This window comes from Rhinolophus sinicus, linkage group LG12, assembly GCF_036562045.2.
Source record: "Rhinolophus sinicus isolate RSC01 linkage group LG12, ASM3656204v1, whole genome shotgun sequence".
NCBI lineage: Eukaryota > Metazoa > Chordata > Mammalia > Chiroptera > Rhinolophidae > Rhinolophus > Rhinolophus sinicus.
The window spans coordinates 52,418,153-52,438,132 of NC_133761.1; the positions used below are offsets into that span (position 1 = coordinate 52,418,153).

Genomic DNA, 19,980 nt, shown 5'->3' on the forward strand with positions numbered 1-19,980 from the left:
ACCAACCCTGCCAAGCGCCTCGGTCCTGGACACCTGGCCTCCAGAACAGGGAGGAAATCAATCTCGATTGGTTAAGCCCCCAGTCTGTGGTATTCTGTTCTGGCAGCCCTAGCAAACTAATCTAGTAATGATGGCGGTGCTTTCCTCATAGTATCTGTCATTGCCTGAAGTTAGCTCCTAGATGTCCTTCTTTGTGTGTGTGTCTGCTTTCTCCCACCTGGTCATGCATTCCATGGTTAGAGCAGGGACCTTGTCTAGTTATGCATGACAGTAACCACTGTGCCTGGGGCAGTGCCTGAGCCATAGCAGATGTGACAGTAGAGATGTCATTAAAATAGTTACTTATTATATCACTCTGTAGTTTCTAATATTTTCTAGAGCTCTTTCCCTGTGATACACACGAGGTCTAGAGTTCTTCATTTGGGGGCTGCAAGCTCTACTATACAGGACAAGTAATATTGTAACAAGTCAGAACCAGAAGGTTTTCAGGAAGCATATTTCAGCAGTGGAATAAAGACCTTCACTTGATTAGAGAGATCTTTGGAAAAGAGCTTTTTTAAAAACTCTTTTAAAGTAGTTCTGTGAATGAGATATGAGATTTAGCCATTATTTCAGCGTCATCTCATGGCTTTGCTAAAATAAGGTTAATTTGTGAAAAATGCCTTCCACAAGGGCCAGGTTTTCACTTTGTTGCCTGCTGTACTGTAAATGGCACCTGGCACAGAGTAGTGTTCAATAAATATTTATTAAATAAATGAAAATAATTTCAAATCCAGCTTTGTTCTTTCTTAGAAATTTTTGAATTACGTTTAACATTCTCTTATACTTAGCTGAATATCAGCTATTCCATAAAGAAGGTAAAATATTTTGCCTGTTCTTTTATCCCTTAGAATTGCGTCAATTGCTTGGAACCAGGTCTTCACTTTTTGATGTTTTTGACTTTAGACTGACCTTAAACCGAAGACTCACAAACCTAGCTCAATGGCACTGGCTCCACCTTGTGTCAGGACGTGATACTGCACCCGCTGAATGCCGGCCTGCCCAGAGCCAGCCTGACCCTGGTCAAGCGTTTTAAGTGGTGCAAATGCGTGTATAAATCAAATGGTGACGTCAGTATTGTGCAACCTTATTGTTATTCATTTGTTCTGAAATGACTTGGCCTCTATGTTTACTACTCTCTATATAGTGCAAGTACAGAAACAAATTCTTAGTATTTAACCATAAAGGCTTTTGGAGTTAGTTTGTAGTTCTTACCGAAAAATAACGGCCTGATCTTTTTCGGGCCTCTGTTTTTCTTGCCCTACCCTTTTTTCCTTAGCTGACCTTTCGGAGCCTTACTACTCCTAAAGCCGAGCTGTTAGCTCTGTGGTTTCCTCCAGAACGGCCAGGTCCCCAGCTCCATGCAGATACCATCTGGAGTTCTTCAGGGCCCACGTGACCCCTTCTGCTGCGTTCCCATGTTCTTGGCACCAGAATTACAGTGTGAGAGGAACTCGTGCGATCATTTGGGCTTCTGTGCCTCTGGCCTTGTGTTTCAGGACATGGGAGAAGCTCTGAGTCATCTTTGTTTCTGCTATAATTTCCCTTTATTCTCCACTCAGAAACTCTCTTTAGGAACTTGGGAGGCTCTTAAAGCAAATTCACCTCATTCCATTATCATTTGAAGAAAGAACACGTTTGAGAAGAAGGGGCTGTTGGAATTGAAACATCACCTCCCTTCCTCTACCTCTCCCTTGGGTTGTTTGCTTCTCTGTAACCCTCTACGTGGCCTTTACTGGGCAGTGCAGTCAACCAATTGCCTCAGAGAAGCACCTGCCTGGTGAGCTGTCTTCCTGCGCCGGGGGTCACACCGTCCATTCTGGGGACTGCTGCTCATCTTTAGAGAGCCTGACTCAGTGCTCAGTCAGTCACAAACGCCAGCTCTAACCCGTTGCGGCAGCAGGAACAGCCCACACTGCTGCCTTCCTCATAGTTCTGGCAGGGATGAAAAGACTTCATCTTTTCCACAGACTTTGTTTCCTGCAAAGAACGGTACACTGACAGCCAGCCTCATCTCACCTTGTACTTTGTGATATTTTAGATCCATCCAGTGTCACCAAGTTTTTTATTTTCAATTCTAAAATGCTGAGTAAAAAGGTTGTAACTAATATACGTTACTGTGAAACTAAAGGTTGAGACATCCTTAATAATTAACTTTTTGAGCCAAAATGACAGAAATAGTATAACACGAAAGAGCAGAAATTGTGGTCTTCTTTGTGTCCAAATCTAAGATCCTTCTTCTCTTAGCCTTCTGTAATATTTTTTTGACAGTAGAGATCATCTTGCAACCAGGGGTACAGGGCAGGGGACAGGTGAGGGGGTTATGGGAGGAAGAGCGGGAGATGGCGATAGAGAGGGAAGAGGGGCTGAGAGAGACAGACTAGGGCTGACTGATCAGCAGAGAACTGGTGATGGCGGGATTTTGAGAAGGGTTAGACATGGAGCGGATGAGTGAGAAATGGAATTAGCAGTTACAAGATGAGTAATTTAGAAGTATTGTGATAGCAAAAGGAGACTGAGAAGTAGAATGGTTGGAGCTGGTAAGGCACCTATCAGAAATTTTTTCTGACACTAGAGGCCATGCTTTTAAGTACTCTGCCACTAATGTAAACGTCGCCATAGACCTCGGGGGTAGACATCATCATTGCTATTTTACAGATGTGGAAACTGAGGCTCAAGGGAGTTAGCTAGCACTTAAAATTAACTAGTAAGTAGATGACATTTCTTTTTCTTACTCCTCCCTCCTTTCTTTTCCTTTCCTAGAACTTCGTGATTTTTGGCCCAGGCAGAACTTGCATTTGCCAATCAATGCAAACACTTCTTTCTTCTCTCTTTGGTTCACTTGTCTGCCTTTTCCTTTCCCCAGGAAGTATTTCATATCCTCATGGGCAATATTTATTGAGTGACTTTGTTTGCTGTGCGATATCTGCTCTGAAATAATTTAGAGAAACACAGCACTTGCCTTTTCAGAGTTTATAATCTAAAACTCTGGACTCCTTTTCCCCCAGAGAGATCGGCACAATCGTCAGGTCACTGGGATGCTGCCCCAGGGAAGGAGAGCTGCACGATCTGATCGCAGAGGTGAGCAGGGGGAGAGCTTCCTTCAGCAGACTCGCTGTGACCCCAGCAACTAAGAATTTAAAAAAACACACCCTGAAAGTTAGGTGAAACCTCACCTGAAAGTAAAAATGCCCTAACCTACTGAATGTGCTCAGTGAAAACATTAGGGCCGCTATGTGAATTATCCAACCAACAGGATCTGAAAGAATTAATATCAGATCTTGAAGAAATGGCTATGACCTTGGTAACGCAAGGGATCGAGTAAGACCCCACTTTAGATATTGTATTCTTTAAAGTTAGTTGAAGAAAGGCCAGTAGACTCAGGCCACTGACTCTATGCAGAAATAGTATCGACAGAGGAAAAGAATGTAGTAGGGGGTGGCTAGTTGGCCAGTTGGTTAGATCACAGCGCTCATAACAGCAAGGTCGCCGGTGCAATCCCCATATGGGCCAGTGAGCTGCACCCTCCACAACTAGATTGAAAACAACAACTTGACTTAGAGCTGATGGGTCCTGGAAAAACACACTGTTCCCCAGTAATCTTAAAAAAAAAAAAAAGGAATATAGTAAATAATGTCAGTTCAAAGGGATAGAAGCAGGAGTAGATTGTAAAGAATTTATATTTGGGAAAATAAAACTAACTTTCATAATGAGTAGTAAATATAATAAAATAGTAAGAACTAACTTGACATTGACCAAACAGTCGAAGAATTTTAAAGAACGATTATTTGTAATAGTGTAAATGAGTCCTTGGGGAGACGTACCACATACAGCAATGATGAGCAGCCCAAGACTAGAGAGCCTCCTGCCCTGTTTGGTTTTCCAAAAAAGTGCCTGATCTAATTTCAAGTGCATCTTTCAGTTCAACAAAGCAGAGGCCTGAAGGGAAAACTACCTGGGCAACCACCAGAAGTTTTTTGGAAATGCTTATCTAGGTGTGTGGGTTTGGGTGGAGGACAGGGATCAACCAAGAATAAGGAGAAAGACAAGGAAGTGGGATTGTATTTCCTTAGTCCTTGCACCCAGCACAGTACTCGCTTGTTCAGTGTGACACAGAAGAGAAGGGATTGTGACTGGGTGAGTCGCTTAACCTCTGTGAGTATCAGTACCTGCTTCAAAGAGAAAGGAAATACTGTCTAAGAAGACATGCTTTGAATCCTAACGCACTACGTGTATAAAGTTAAGGAATGGACGATTAGAAAGACGACTCCTGTGCACGTTAGCACCTTGGTAACTGAAAAGCAGTACCAATTTTTCATTAGCATTTAAAAGTATTCAGTAAAAGAGGAAACCTTTATATTGTGTTTCCATTTTGAGATCTGATAAAGCCATATGTTACTAAGAGTAGAGGAAAAAAATCTTATTTTTCCTGAATTGGTCCTCACATTTGAAAAAAGTATCAATCACTGCCTTAAAGTATTTATTGACAAAGGTAAAATTTGTGTCAGAAAAAGGAAAATTGGCACTATGAAAGAGATAGGAACTGGCAGATGAATTTACAGTGAAATCATAATTATTGTACATAATTCAGGAGAGTAAGTTGAGCAGTAATGAAAAATGTCTTTGAAAGTCAGAAAAGGAGACACGTTAGAGCCTAAAGGCTTTATGGTTTGTTTGTTTATTTTAAGTTGTAGTAGGGATCAGCAAAACACAATGTTTGGGCCAAATCCAGCCCACCACCTGTTTTTGTAAATAAAGTTTTATGGAACACAGCTACACTCATTTATTTACATATTGTCTGTGGCTGTTTTCTCACTACGAGAGCGGAGTTAAATCACTGTGACAGAGACCATACGGTTTGCAAAGCTTAAGTATTTGCTATCTGGCTCTTTACAGAAAAAATTTGCCAACTCTTGATCTATAGGTTTCTCTGACAAAGTAGAACAAATACCACATCTAGTGTCAGGAAATCTAGGTTCAAATCCCATAGCTACCAACTTACAGCTATGTGGCCTTTGGTGAGACACTTAATCTTCCACATCTGCAAAAGGAATGCAACAATATCCAAGAATTTTATGAGGTTTAAATTTAATAACTCTGAGGAATCAGCTGTTAATTGGTGGGTACTCAGTGCATATCTGGGTTTGCTTGCTCTGCAGGTGTTTCTCTCCCATGGGTTTGAGAAGATTGCCACAGTAGATGCTGAGCTCCCAATATTTTATTTTGTTTTTAACCTTTTTTTCTAAGGTACATTGACACAACATTTGAACATTACAGATATTTAGAACAATTGGGGACTAATAGGGATAACTGAGCTGTCTAAGCTCTATAAATGTTTTTCTGTACTTGTACACAACAGTTTATTCAAATTAAATTCTAGCAATATGCTTAAAAAGTTTTGGGTGTGACTACCCTTTTTCAAGTCTCCCAAATTGTGGGAAGAAAAGCACAAAGATATTTGTATGTATCAAATACATTTAGAAACTAAAAACTTCATAATAGTGAACATTCAGGGGTAAATGTCATATTGCTTAGTGCTCTGTAATAGTTTCAGAAATGAAACTATTTTTACTCCATTTGCTTTAAAACGAAATAATATGACTATGCTTTAAAATTCTTCTATAAAAAATTGAAACCTGTATATAGTTTTCGCATTATCATTTACTTGAATTTTAGTGTAGGTACATACTAACTTTCAGCCCTCTACTTCCTGAAGATCAGTTGGAAATCTGATGTTCCTCTTGAAATAGATCATTTAAAAAATCACTCAGCATCGATCCTGCCACTTAATATGATATAATTAGCTATCTGCCCTAAATAATCTTTCCCTGTTTGGAATATCACAAAACCTAACACCGGTGAGAAGAGTTAGTGAAAATTTTACTAACATACAGGTTACCAAACAATTCTTCCTTTAATATTAAGTTAACACCATCTAGGTAGGATCTTTCATGTGCAGGAGCTGGGAGGCGGTAACGGCATTTTAGTACATGCGGAAAAGGTATTTAGAGGTCTACATTCTTTGAAGTTCAACCCTAAGTGAGATTATGGAAAATTTAAAGTAATTACAATTTAAAGAAAATTTAAAGAACTAAAAGATGTTTGGAAAATAAGAGCTAGGTTGGTAAGATTATTGCACAGTGATAAAAACACTTATCAGGAAGGTATAAAAACCATAAATGTCTATGTACCTAATAACAGAACTTCAGTATACATGAAGCAAAAATGAATACAGTAGACAGAGAAACAGACAATTCTGCAATCATAGGTGGAGATTTTAACAACCCTCTCTAAGTAATTGATAGGACAGCCACATAAAATATCAGCAAAGATAGGGAAGGTCTAAACAGTACCATCACCCACTCTGACCTAATTGGTATTTATAGAACACTACACCCAACAACTGCAAAATACAAGCTTTTTTCCAACTGTACGTGGACTGTTCAATAATATAGATTAACTGCTGGTCCATAAAACAAGTCTCATTACATTTTTAAAAATTACAATCATACGGAATATGTTCTCTGATAAAAAATGGAACTAAATTAGAGCCTACTTGAGAATACGATAATCTAGGAAATCCTCAAATATTTGGAATTAAGCAATAAACTTCTAAATAATTCATGAATCAAAGAAGAAATCACAGGGGCAATTAGAAAATATTTTGCCCTAAACATTAATGAAAGTAGGAGTACTAATGTGGCAAGAAAGGGTCTTAGAGATGGTGTTGGCATTCTACACTGCCCTACGTTTCATCTGTGCCTTGTGAATCTGTATGCGTGAAAGTCTGATAACTAGGTAAGAGCTCTGATGCTGGTGAACATGATTGGACAGTCCAACCCTTTGCGTTTTTCCAATACTGTTCAGCACAATCTGAGGTCATCTATTTATGTGTCTGTCTTTCACGTCTGTAACATGAGCTTCTTGAAGGCAGAAAGTTTATCTGTTTTGTACATCATTGCATCCTTAGCACCAAGAACAAAGCCTGAAATGTACTGGTTCCTGAAGTCCTGAGCAATATTCTGGTTGTAATTACACTTTCCCTCTCGCCCCTAATACTTAGCACAGTTTAATACAATTATTAGACTACTTACAAGACCTGGTAACAGAACAGTAGCAAATGTGGAAATTCAGGTTTGCAAAGCACTGCAGAGCTATTTGAGTGAAGAGTTTTATTATTGTTCTGACTCATGTGCTCAATACTTCCAAGTCTATAGTAAGTAAAAGTAATTAAAATCTATTGTGAGCTGGTGAGCATTCATTCAACAAGTAATTATTGAGCATTTACTATGTGCCATCTCCAGAGATACAGAGGCACAAGAAAACTTAAAATTACCCATCCTAATTTGGCTCATGAAAGGTTTGAACATTTTCACAACTGTGAACATCAAAATTTTAAATACATAGGCATTTAAATACTTGAGATAGTATTCAGTCCCATTCATTTGGCTAAAATGAAGAAATCATCCACAAATAAATGTTCTATAGCATTTTGCATATCTGTGGTCAATGATTTACTGTTAAATTAATAGTGGTGAGAAGCCTTTATCATGTCAAAGTGTGATAGACACTCCCTAGTAACTAGTTAAAACAATGTAATGATTCTACTGAGTTATTTCCTGTGGATGAAAAATACCATGCCATACCAGACATGCCACAAGCCCCAAAGGTCCCAAATCAGGGTTTCTTATTGCTTTTAATTGGTTAAGTATCTTCAGAAATTTTTTTCTTTGGAACTTTAGAAATGGCTGTTTAGTTGGTAGGATGAAATCTGCATAATCCACATACTTGTGAAGTGGGAATTTCCATCAACTGGGACTTTAATTATATCATTCTGGTTCCAGAAGAGCCTTGAGGTCACATTATTCCGAATCTGATTGTACTTAGCTTCTCAGAGACTGGGAAAAGATGGAGTAATTACTCTCTTACTATAAAGTAGTTGGTGACATGAAATATTTTGATCTGTTGTTTTGCCTACGCATCTTGGCATTGAGGACAGTGGGAGAATGGAATAGACGTGCCCTAATTTGTGTTCATGTTAAATGAATTGTAGACCTGGAGGTACTTTGGGGATTATCTCGTAATGGCTCCCAGCCATTACTTCTGAATAGAAATAGGTAAATTTGGGGGTGGGGTGAGGGTTGAGGAAAATGTGTTGTACAAAGAATACACTGAGAGTGTTGTTTATTTGTAGTTGCAAGAAAACAGTAAATGCTGCTAAAGCAGTGATCAACAGCAGGAAAACAGGAGCCAGGGAAATCTGTAACAGAGGTTTTAAATATTAATGTATATTTATAAATAAGTATGTTTCATAAGTTTGTGTAGAACAGAACCATGACAATGGAGTAATACAAATTTGTGTTTCGAATTTTTTATTGTATAAGTAATATTCACATTACAGAAAATTTTTAGAGAAAAAAAATCCTTTCCAATAATCCATCACCTTAATATAATCATTGTCAGTATTTTAGTGCATTTCCTTCCATATTATTTTCCTGTACATGTTTTAACATGACTGTAATCTTATAGTACAATTCAGTATGTATAATTCTGAAGCTTGTTTTTTAAATCTAATTCTATCACAATCATTTTCCATGTTGTTACAAAGTTTTCATTATTAAAATAAATACATGCTGATTAAATAAAACCGGACAGGAAAAAAGTAGGGGAATGGTTTCTCGAGTATCCATCATTCAAACACAATGAGAATATTTTACTTTTTTTACTCAATATTACATCAAAACAATTCTTCCATACTGTTATCTAATCTTTAAAAACTAACATTTTGAGAAGGAAATCCTGTCATGTACGTACTATAACACGGATGAACTTTGAGAATATTATGCTATGTGAAATATGCTAGTCACAAAAAAGACAAATATTTCATGATTCCACTTACATGAGGTATCTAAAGAAGGCAAACTTAGGAAAGAAAGTTCTGTTGTTGAAGATGCATTGAGAGTTTGAATAAAATTGCTTTATAAAATGTAAAGATACATAAAATGTAAAACTAAACAGTGCTATTTAAAAGTTAACATGTTATATATATGATTTTAAATACATCTGTGGACCTAATAAATTTATATATTATTCGACTTGAGCAAAATTCTTGTAGGGAATTTTCTCATTAGGGAGAAAGAGGACCACTCTTTATTCATCACTATATGCTGCTATCTATTGTTTTAACCACTGCTCCTTTTCTTAAACCAAATCTCAACCCAGGTCAAGCTTTTCCTCCAATGTTATTGCAATAGAATTTTAAACAACTGCGTTTGGTGTAAATGGGTAGAAGAGTACCTTAATGGGGACAGTTACTCCAACACTGGCTGCCTCTGTCAAACAGGAGAGGACCACACGGGGGTAAGGAGGAGCTCTCATGCCTACCTAAGTGGAGAGAAACCGAAATTGAAGGGTGTGAAACAATTAGTGTAGCTGGAGCCCTTTGAGGCCCCTCACCCCCGAAGGGGAAAATCGGGAAATGAATGGCTTGACAGCCACTGATTCCCGCATAGCTCCAAATTGTAGAAGGTCATAGTTGGAAGGGACCTTATCAATTACCTGATTTAGCCGCCTGTTGATTCTTAGAATCTCTGACAGTCCAGCCAGAGATGATTTAGTCTTTTTTTCTTTTAAACTTCTAGTAATAAGAAAGGGACTTATAACCCAAAAGAATCACATATCCTAATTTTTGCACAACAGCCTCTGCAATGTTTGAATAAGTAATTAAAAACAAAACAAAACAGGCAGCTTTACAATTATTTTGTTCTTCCCAAGGTAGAGAAATATTTTCTAAATTGTACTTATGCTTTGCTTTTTAAACATGATTTAGGTCAAAACTTATATATGAGTTATTTAGAGTCTAAATTGAAATATTTTTTACTACAAATAGTTAAAAAAAATTCATTTGCATATCTTATTTGGTGACCTGGAACTGGTTGAAATGTAGGTGCTTTATAAACTATCTTAACTACTGATATTATCTTGCTTTTGTGAAGCATGAAATAGTTCAGTTTATTGGCTGATTGTTATGTCACTGGGGAGAAATGAATTTTCACCGTGTGTTTTATTGTGCCGATTCAGTGAGTTCAGCATTAAAATAAATAATGCTTTAATGAAAAAAGAGATGGCCTGATGATTTCACTATGGGAATGGGAGTAAAGAACTCGGCTGTGATCCCATCAAAACACCTGACTGACTTTGAGGCCCAAGATAGGCCCTTCACCTCTCCTTGCCCGAATTTCTTTAGATTCAAAAGAGATGAAGAAAATGGACTTTTACCAAAGTAGGGTGAGAAGCAGCATTTGTCTCCTGCTGTGAGACGTAGATAAATTTTGAGATTTTTAAAAATCCCTCAGTAGTTACATAATTGAGACTTCTCCATCTTGGGGAAGAGGATGTAGAGACCGTGGAGCGTCTGAAGGCACTGGTAGCCTCGCGAAGGTGGGGCCCCTTTGTGTGATAATGAAAGCAGTGTATTTTCTTCAGGTCACTTACTCCACCATAATTCTCTGGAGGAGAAGCTGGTGTATCAGGGCCGTGGTCTTCCAGGCAAACATCTACTGGCACATTATTAAAGTGAATCCACTATAAATGGTACTTGAAGGGTAAGCTGGGGGATCTTCCTGCAAAGAGGTTGTATACCTTGGCGTTCCTAAATGCTGCCAAGGTTACTATCCAACTGTTACCTCCTTTTTAGCACATTAGCCTTCCTCTTAGGTGAAACAAGCTAGATTATAACTAACTTTTCCTCATTCATGTTTGCAACAAAAAGATATATTTGTTTTATTGGTCTTTGTCTTTTGAAGAAGAGGGACGTATTTGGTGGCTGGCTGTTACTCTCCCTCTCCTATCAGTCCAAAGAAGCAGGCAGGGAAACAGCAGAGATGGAAGCCTTACTGCTAATCCATATACCCTGTGCACCAGGCAGGGGTCCCGGGCTGAGGGATGAGGTATTAGATATGCCTAGCAATTTAATACATTTTCGCCACCTTCCATGCTGCAATTTACAGATAGGAGGCAGAACCAAACTTCCGTATTAACAGCTAGGTCCATATGTTGGGTCAAGGATGATGTGTCCAAAATTTTATCACCAGAAATTGATTCTTTAGGAGGAGGTGTCACTGCATGATACAGAGACAAAAGTGTGTACGCTATTGATAGAAATAATAATCATCATAAACGATTCTCAAGGTTCATGAGGCACCTTCATGTTATCACATGTAACCTTCACGAAAGCGTGTAAGTAGATATTGCTGTTCTCCCTATATTACAAATGAGGACACTGAAGCTAGGGGATGACTTTTAATCAGAATATTTTAAGCTACCTTTGGCCTGACATGGTGAATATATTGTGATATTTTTCTACGAGAAAGGCAACAATTTTTTTTAAAGACCCTAACTAATACCAAAGTTAAGTGGGTTTTCCCAGTATGACTTTGCTGTGAGTGAAAAAAATGGCAATGAATCTCTAGTCTTTTCAGAAATGTCTGCTGTAATTTAGGGACTCTTTCTTGAATTCATTTCATTATAAGTTGGTCAATTGAGTTTTCTCCCGGAGAAAGTAGGTCTGAACTGCCCCATTTTCTCTGTATCAACTCTATAAAGTCAGTTCTGAATTTTGAATATCTGCTTTGCTAATCTCCAATAGATAAATGTAGGGACTTAGGCTCATGATAGTGATTCAAAGTCTTTGGATTAAAATGTGCCATACATATTTAGAATACATATAGATGTATATATACATATATATGTTTTATTTATAACAAATAATGCTGCTGTAACAAACAGTGGCTTAAACAACAGAAATTCATCTCACAGTCTGGAGGCTAGAAGTCCAAAATCAAGGTGTTGGCAGGGTGGCTGTGAGGGAAGAATCTGCTCCGGGCCTTTCGTGTGACTTTCATGTTCACACGGCATTCTTCCTGTGTGCATATCTGTGTGTCCAAATTTCCCCTTTTTGTAAGGACATCAATCATAGTGGTTTAAGGCCCACCCTAATGACCATTGTAATTTGATTACCTCTGTAAATACCTTATCTCCAAATAAGTCACATACTGATGTACTGGAGTTATGACTTCAACATAGGAATTTGGGGTGGATACAACTTCTCTCTCTCTCTCTCTCTCTCTCTCTCTCTCTCTCTGTATTTACTATATATGTGTATATATACACTATATTTTGTGGTTTGTATATATATATTTGTATATATATGGTTCAATATTTTATATATTTCTATTAAATCTTAAAGTCATTTTAATACATGGATTTAAATAATCATTGAGCCATCATTGAATAACAAACATTTCTAGAAAGTAGTGTTTGTCTTATTGATGGTCTCATAAAGTTAACTAGCTCGTTCTGCCCCAGAAATAATAGAATCACGTCTTATCTGTGTGTCTCCACACACCTGTTTCTAAATTCTCAGAAGTGGTATTCTATTCTACTCTTGTTTCTCTTTTGTGATAGAGGAAAATACCATATTTTTAAAATGCCATTGAGATAAACGTATGGAATCCAAAAAAGTGTGGAGTTTAGTGAATAATTATGTATCCATATTGGTTCATTAATTGTGACAATGAACCAATTACAGTTGTATGTACTATAATATTGTAAGAGTTAAGCACAGGGGAAACTGGGTGAGGGGTATGTGGGAACTCTGGACTGTCTTTGCAACTTTTCTATACATCTAAAACTATTCTACAATAAAAAGTTTATGTAAATATTTAAAAACCATTTATAAATAAAATAGTGTCTGATAGATATAAAATAGTCCATTATGCTGTATTTAGAATTATCATGTAATTGTATAGTTTTGATGCCATTGCTTATGTATCTTTTTGTTCTAAAGAATGGATAAGATGTGGCCTCTAGAGGACAGTGTTGGGTCATAGATTTCCACAGTCTGCTCAAGTTGAAAATGAAATTACTTTTCTTTTTACTTTTGAACCACAAAGCTTTATTCATCAGCCCTCATTCTGTCATTAGATGGAGGACATATTCTGCTGATAGTGGAGTGTGAGGACTCCACTCATACTAGATGAGAATCTAGTATAAACATTCAAAAAACAGTTGTCATTTGGATGACAGTGTATATAACTTAGCAATAATAACCTATAGATTTCTTATTTTTTGCTCAAAGAATAAGTCTGTTAAAAGCCCTTCTGTTGAGTTGGGATATATGAGCCTTTTGATAGGATTTTTGTAAGGGAGTGGGAAATGTACAGCTCCTTGTAAATAGTCTGACATGAAAGTTAGCTCACTGGTGCTTTGTTCAGCCACACCATCAAAGTTGAACCTATGGACAGGAGTCTTTCTCACTGTCATCTAATAGTGCTGGTTTCCAACAATTCTCTTTCCAGGTATAGTGTTCTCTTACTTAGTGGTAGTAGAACAAAGTTCCATTGACCATCTAGGTATTTAATAAGTACTACACTGACCTGATATATACTTTGGTCCTTGAGATAATGGTTGGTCCCTTAACCTGGTCTCTTATCCAGTGTTCCTTGTTTTAGGGAAAAACATCACTCCATCGCATTTGTGCAAGTTAGAATCCTGGGAGTTGTCCTTGACCACTCTCTTTTTTCTCATCCTTGCCTGTAATAGATGCAGCACCAGGTCCTATTGATTTTACTTCTTAAACATTTCTTGAAACTATCCACTTCCCTCTCCATGCCACCACTCTAATCCCTTAGGTTATTACTACAGAAGCTGCCTCACCTGCAACCAGTATAATCTTTCAGGCACACATTTGTGAGACCTTCAGTGATTTCTCATTGGTCTTAGGAAAACAACAAAGTCACTTTCATGGACGATAAGGCCCTGCAAGTTCTGGTTCTTGTCTCTCTCCAGCCTCATCTGGAAATACTCTCCTTGGTCTCCATCCTCCAGCTTCCTGGCCTCCAATGCATCACACAGGGTCTTAGTGCTTATAATTTCCTCTGTGTGGGAGTCTGTTCCCTGCTGTCTTTCTCTAATGACTGCTAGCCATCCTTTGTAAATCAGCTCAAGTGTGATTTCCTCATGAATGCCTTCCCTGATCTCCTGGCCTAGAAAGTTTCCTTTATTTATGCTCTAATAGACCCATGCTGCTTCACTTCACTGTGCTTACATAAACTTATAATTAGACACTCAGCTTTGTTGTTTTTTTGATTAATGTATGTCTCCACTATCAGAATATAAACTGTGAGCAGGGACCCTGCCCACGGATGCTCATTATCAAATCCTCAGCACTTGGCACAGTGCTTAGAAAAAGTAGCTGCTCAGTACACCTGTTGAATAAATAATATTTTTTATTAAATATTTAGGTGGAGGAAGAAGAACCCACTGGATACGTTCGATTTGAAAAATTTCTTCCAGTGATGACCAGTGTACTACTGGAGAGAAGGTAAGAAAGTAAGTGCAGTTGTTAAGATAAGGTAATGATTACAATTACATTAATTCCAAATCACTTGGCTTTTTCACTTTGTCTTTTGTACTCAACCAGTCTTTATCTCCGGAAAGCTTCAGTCTAACTTTTCACTGTGCTTCTGAACTGCCAGTTGGGATGTGCTTAGAAATATCAACCACTTTAGTATCAACTAATAAGCAAAGTGTAATTAAATGGCAAATAAGCTACAAAAAGCATAAATCAACAACATTCTTACTATCTTGTATTTTGAATTATCAGTGTAAATAAGAATTAACCCTAATTATTTTTCTAGAGAAAGTATAGCATTAGCTATAGTTGGTTTATTGTAGAAATTTTGTTCCCAGATACATTGATTTCCATAATGACAAAAAAAGCTAACAGATAACATGAAACATGCCAATGATTTTGAACTAAATATTTCCTGTGGGTGTAGAGTGCTTTCAAGTTTTATATCTAGAAATCCAAAAAGATTTCAGTGAGGGAAGTATTATTTTTCTAGTATGTTAGCAGCTGTTGTTTCATTTCATGTGATTATTTGTTATGTAGAGACTGAACTAAATTCTGTGGCATTTACTCCTTTTATTGCATAATTAGATACAGACCAATTCCAGAAGATATCCTTCTTCGAGCCTTTGAGGTGTGTAAGCTCCAGATTTTATATGTATTTACAATTATATGAAAAATTCATCATGTAGAATCTATTCACCGAACGAAAATATAATATCTATCTTTTCTTTTCTCCTAGGTATTAGATCCACTTAAACGTGGGTTTCTTTCTAAGGAGGAACTGATCAAATATATGACTGAAGAAGGTAAGAGTGATTTATTACATAAAATCATGATTTATTTAAGTGATTAATAATTTAAAAATAATTGTACAAAAATTCTAGGGGATACTTTAAAATCAATCATTCTGGTTAAAAAGAGTTATGGACTATTTTTATTATTTTGGTATTGGGGTGGTTTCTGTTTTGTGGTGGGTAAGAGGAAAAAAGGTAGGTTTAGGGGAGATGGACTGTTGCCTTATAGAATTTTGTAAAGTATAATGATGCTTCAATAAGTGGAAGGCATTTCATTCACTTAGAGTATTTCCAGAATAAAAGGTATGCCATCTGGAAAACATGAACTATCAATCGCTATAAATTAATACCTGTTACTAGATCAATGATTTAAATTGGAGTATATAAAAATTCCTTTTTAAAGAGCTTTTCAGTTGTTGAAGTTACAGATAATATAGCCTCAATTGAATATGAATTCACATGAAAATTTTCAGTTTTTTATGCTAATGGAACCATTAGATTTGCTTTGAACTTGAACTATACACACACTTACACATAATGTCTGTACACCTGTATATGCCAACATATTTCCTTTAGGAATCCTCTCTGATTAGGCTGATGTGTAAATTTGTTTTCTCTGAATGTCAGTAGCCTAATGGACATTCTGTTGTCCATTCTTATATTGGTCACTCCCTTCTCCCATACAAAGTTAGACTTCTGTCTCCTTGGTTCAATTTGCTGGTTCACAGATCGAGTCCTGAGTGATTCAGAGTTGCTAATCACTTGAGACAGCATCGAAAGTGCAAGTAATTTTGAGTAGGGAAGGCTAAGACTGCATCTACATGTGCAACTGGTTTAACCATTTTGACTTGATCCATCTTTAGGTGAGAATACAGGAAATGAGAGAATGATCTGATAATCATAGCTGCCACCCAAGAACTCTTACAACATTGTGAAAATTATCTTAGGGATTAATTTTCATGGAAATATTATGACTTTCAAAGCATCAGCCTCTTCATCCCATGGATTCATTTCAGGAAAGTAAATCCTAGATTATATTAGACTATATGAATTTAGTCAAAGTAGCCAGAAGAGTTTAATGTCATTGGTATGAGGGGTACTAAGTAAGGTGAGAGGTAATGATACTAAAATCTGTTCCCTTTCTCAAGGATAGTGTAGTCTTATTTAGGGAAATAAACCTAACTTATAACACAATTCAAAAATATAAGACAATGGAAAAAAATGAGTATCAGCCTGGAAAGCTTGGTCTGGGAACAATTTTTTTGAAGAGAAAATTGGTTTTTTAAGATGGTAGAATTTATGTGGGGAGTTATTGAGAGCGGGGGTAAAATCTTATGCATTATAGAACCCCCCACACCCAGAGTAAGTCTCAACGAATGTTTGTTGAATTAATGAATGAACAAGTAGATGAATGAAGAGTGGGTGAAGGAGCCAATGAGAGGAAGACATAGCTGGAAAAAACAGTCTGAACAAAAACTGGGAGGTAGGAATGAGCATATTTGGGAGCCTGTGAGAAGACAGGGCCCAGAAGGCCTTGCTGGCAAACAGCAGGAAGTGAGTCTGGCTCGATCTACTGGGAGGAGGTTGTGGACGCCTGGGCTCAGGAGCTTAAAGTTTATCCTGTGGGCAACGGAGAAGCACTGTCGGGGTTTGAGCAGATGATTCACACAGCAAGGGGATTGTGGGAAAGTTAATCCAGTGTTGATAGGTTGGTTAGATGAGTGAGGAAGAGGTTAGACTACGGAGACCGGTTAGGAGGCTATCTCAGCATTTTGAAGCTACCCTAATAAGGGCCTGATCTGGCAGTGGCAATGGGAATGGAAAGAAGAGATTGATGCAGTAGGACTGTCTCCCGCGGGATCCACGGGTCGTGATGAGTAACAGAGTGCAGGCGACAAAGATGGGAGCTGAGTCAAAAGGAATGAGGCTTTGACCTGGCTGATGTATTATGTGATGCTACTGACTGAACTAGGCAAGTCAGGAGCAGATTGCACTGGATACAGAGACAATTCCACTTTGCACAATGTCCGCAGAATGTCAATCAGTTTGAGAATATGCATTCTGAATGCCCAGGATGTCACATGATAAACATAGTAAGTCACATTGAATCAAGTTCCTACAAGGTAGAAGTCCACATGTGCCCAGGCATGTGTTTTGTGTCAGACAGTATTTAGCAGCAGGGAAGAGCTCAAAAAATGTTTTTAAACTAACACATGTTGCTACTTATGTGCCAGACAGTATTCTAAGTACTATTCAAATAACAACACTTTTATCCTGATAACAACCCTATGAAATAGGTTATTCTTTTCTTCTTCTTCTTCTTTTTTTTTTTTTTTTTTTAAGATTTTATTGGGGAAGGGGAACAGGACTTTATTGGGGAACAGTGTGTACTTCCAGGCCTTTTTTCCAAGTCAAGTTGTTGTGCTTTCAATCTTAGTTGTGGAGGGTGCCGTTCAGCTTCAAGTTGTTCTTTCAGTCTTAGTTGTGGAGGGCACAGCTCAGCTCCAGGTCCAGTTGCCGATGCTAGTTGCAGGGGGCGCTGCCCACCATCCCATGCGGGAATTGAGGAGTCCAAACGGCAGCCTTGTGGTTGAGAGGACACGCTCTAACCAACTGAGCCACCCGTCCGCCCCCGATAGGTAGTATTCTTATCACTTCCATTTCACAGAGGCACAGAGAGGTGAAGTGACTTGCCCAGCATCTTAAAGCTAATGAGACAACTTAGCATTTGAACCCAGGCAGTTTGGCTCTCAAGCTTGTACATTTAATCGTTAAGCGATTTTCCTCCCATCCTTAATAAAATGCTGCATCTATCTCCCCTTACCTGAGGAAGCAGTGTGATGACCTTCTGTAGCTTACTGTGAGCAGGGCTTTGTTCTCAGAGATACAGTTTGGGCTTTGAGCTCTTGGGCCTTGAGCTGGACTGCTGGCCTTCAGAACTCAGTTCTACCCGTTTCTCTGTTTGCTCATGTTTTCCACTGTAAGTGGGGCTGACAGTTTTTACCTCTCAAGAGGTGGTTGAGAGATTAACTCAGTTAATACTCGTATGTGTGAAGCACTTAGATACATGCCTAGTGCATGGTGGTTCTCAATAAATGTTTGTTACTAGTATTCTTTTAAGGACTTACGTGGTGCCCATCGAAGTTCATTGGCAGCGGATTTAATATGTAACGATTAGGTATAAAAAACATTCAGAATTTGTCTTTTTGGGCATTCTTTTTTTCCTTAGGATGTAAGCATGATTTCAAAAGAACTCAGCATATTCCCCTTGTTTAATAATACTATTATCATTGTCATCAAAATCCCCACTAGAATAATTTCTAGATTATTAACTGAATTCCAATTTAGAAAACAGTGTTTGTAGCAGCAGGTGACTTAAGCTCAGAACATAGGTGACCCTCAGGCCTTGGTAACTTACCTGCTTGGATAAGACTTTTTTACAGGTAAGGTAGCTATTTGGATATTTCTGTATTTTTACTTAATATCAGGACAAAGTTCTATCGTTGTCGACAGCCTTTTCAACATTCTTCCTGAGTTTCCTGCTCATCTGGGTGAAAGCGATAGCCAACATGGCCCTCAGCTGTTGTCTGAATCCAACTAAAGCCCACAGATTTTCTGTCCAACTTTTGGTTTCATTAGATGGCAACACGGGGCCAAACTATAACAAAAAGGTCTGTTTTGAAATGGATGATAAATGGCATCTGTTACTGGGTTCAGCTGGCATCACCATATTGGCCAGGCCTGGTTAGAGAATATTTAGAGACATAATTGTTACAATTTCAAGCCTTTGTTATCTCCTCTTCAGCAATTTTGCATAATAACCAACCATTTCATCCTCTCTTCATACCCTTACTAAATATAATGTTTAGACCTCCTATAAAACTGGGACTTCAGGTTAATGCTTTGGCAATTTCAATAGTTTTACTTAAATAAACAACCTCATTCATGATGTCTTTATGTCCTCCGCTGTTTTGGCTGGAATGACAGAGTCTGTAGGTTGCTTGAGCTCTGATATCTGCATGCAAAGTAAGTCCCGAGTGGCCAGGGGTACAACAGCATTCTCTTGGAACCGCTGGAGACTGTCACGATATGCTGACTCTTTGGCCTCAGGGAAAGTAACTAGCGACACAGGGGGGGCTGGTGGGGTCCCATGGCAATTAAACTGGCTAGCGGGAAGGGAAAGGACAAAAACCCCATCAGATTGTAAATGATGAATTTCCTTTCTTGTCCTTCCCAGGTGAGCCATTTTCTCAGGAGGAAATGGAAGAAATGCTGTCGGCTGCAATTGATCCAGAATCGAACACAATTCATTACAGGGACTATGTAACAATGATGGTGATAGATGAAAATTAAATACTCTAAACAATTTCTAATTGAAAGGACAATTTTTAAAATTGCTTGTCCTTGTTAATCTGCATTTTATCTTATAATTACTACATATGCTAATTCATGCCTCATGACAACTATGTCAAGACATTTTGTTTTTTAAAAGATGATCATAACAATTAAAAAAATTCATTTGGTACGTCTTGCTGTGTGGAATGACAAATTGTTAATTATGTTAAAACTATTCTTAAAACATTTTAGTATTACCTATGGATTGTTCAATTTTCTACAATAAAACCCAGGCTACCTTCAAATTAATTAAGCTGACAAAATGAAAAATGACTAGAATGACCCCAGGTTTGGTATATAAAGATCTTGGGGAGGAGAAGAATGACCACAAATTGAAAA

The 19,980-nt window shown here is 37.9% G+C and overlaps 1 protein-coding gene across 3 annotated transcripts in view; it reads left to right on the plus strand.

Annotated features, from left to right (window-relative positions):
- Positions 1 to 19,771, plus strand: part of DRC8 (dynein regulatory complex subunit 8) — a 106,922-nt gene extending 87,151 nt beyond the window's left edge. For all 3 annotated transcript variants that reach the window (XM_019730867.2, XM_019730866.2, XM_019730868.2), the window contains 5 exons: positions 3,048 to 3,120; positions 14,343 to 14,422; positions 15,041 to 15,083; positions 15,192 to 15,258; positions 19,484 to 19,771. In XM_019730867.2, coding sequence (XP_019586426.2) covers positions 3,048 to 3,120; positions 14,343 to 14,422; positions 15,041 to 15,083; positions 15,192 to 15,258; positions 19,484 to 19,599 — 379 coding nt within the window. In that variant the 3' untranslated portion in view covers positions 19,600 to 19,771. The remainder of the gene's footprint in view (positions 1 to 3,047; positions 3,121 to 14,342; positions 14,423 to 15,040; positions 15,084 to 15,191; positions 15,259 to 19,483) is intronic.
- Positions 19,772 to 19,980: the final 209 nt, after the last annotated feature.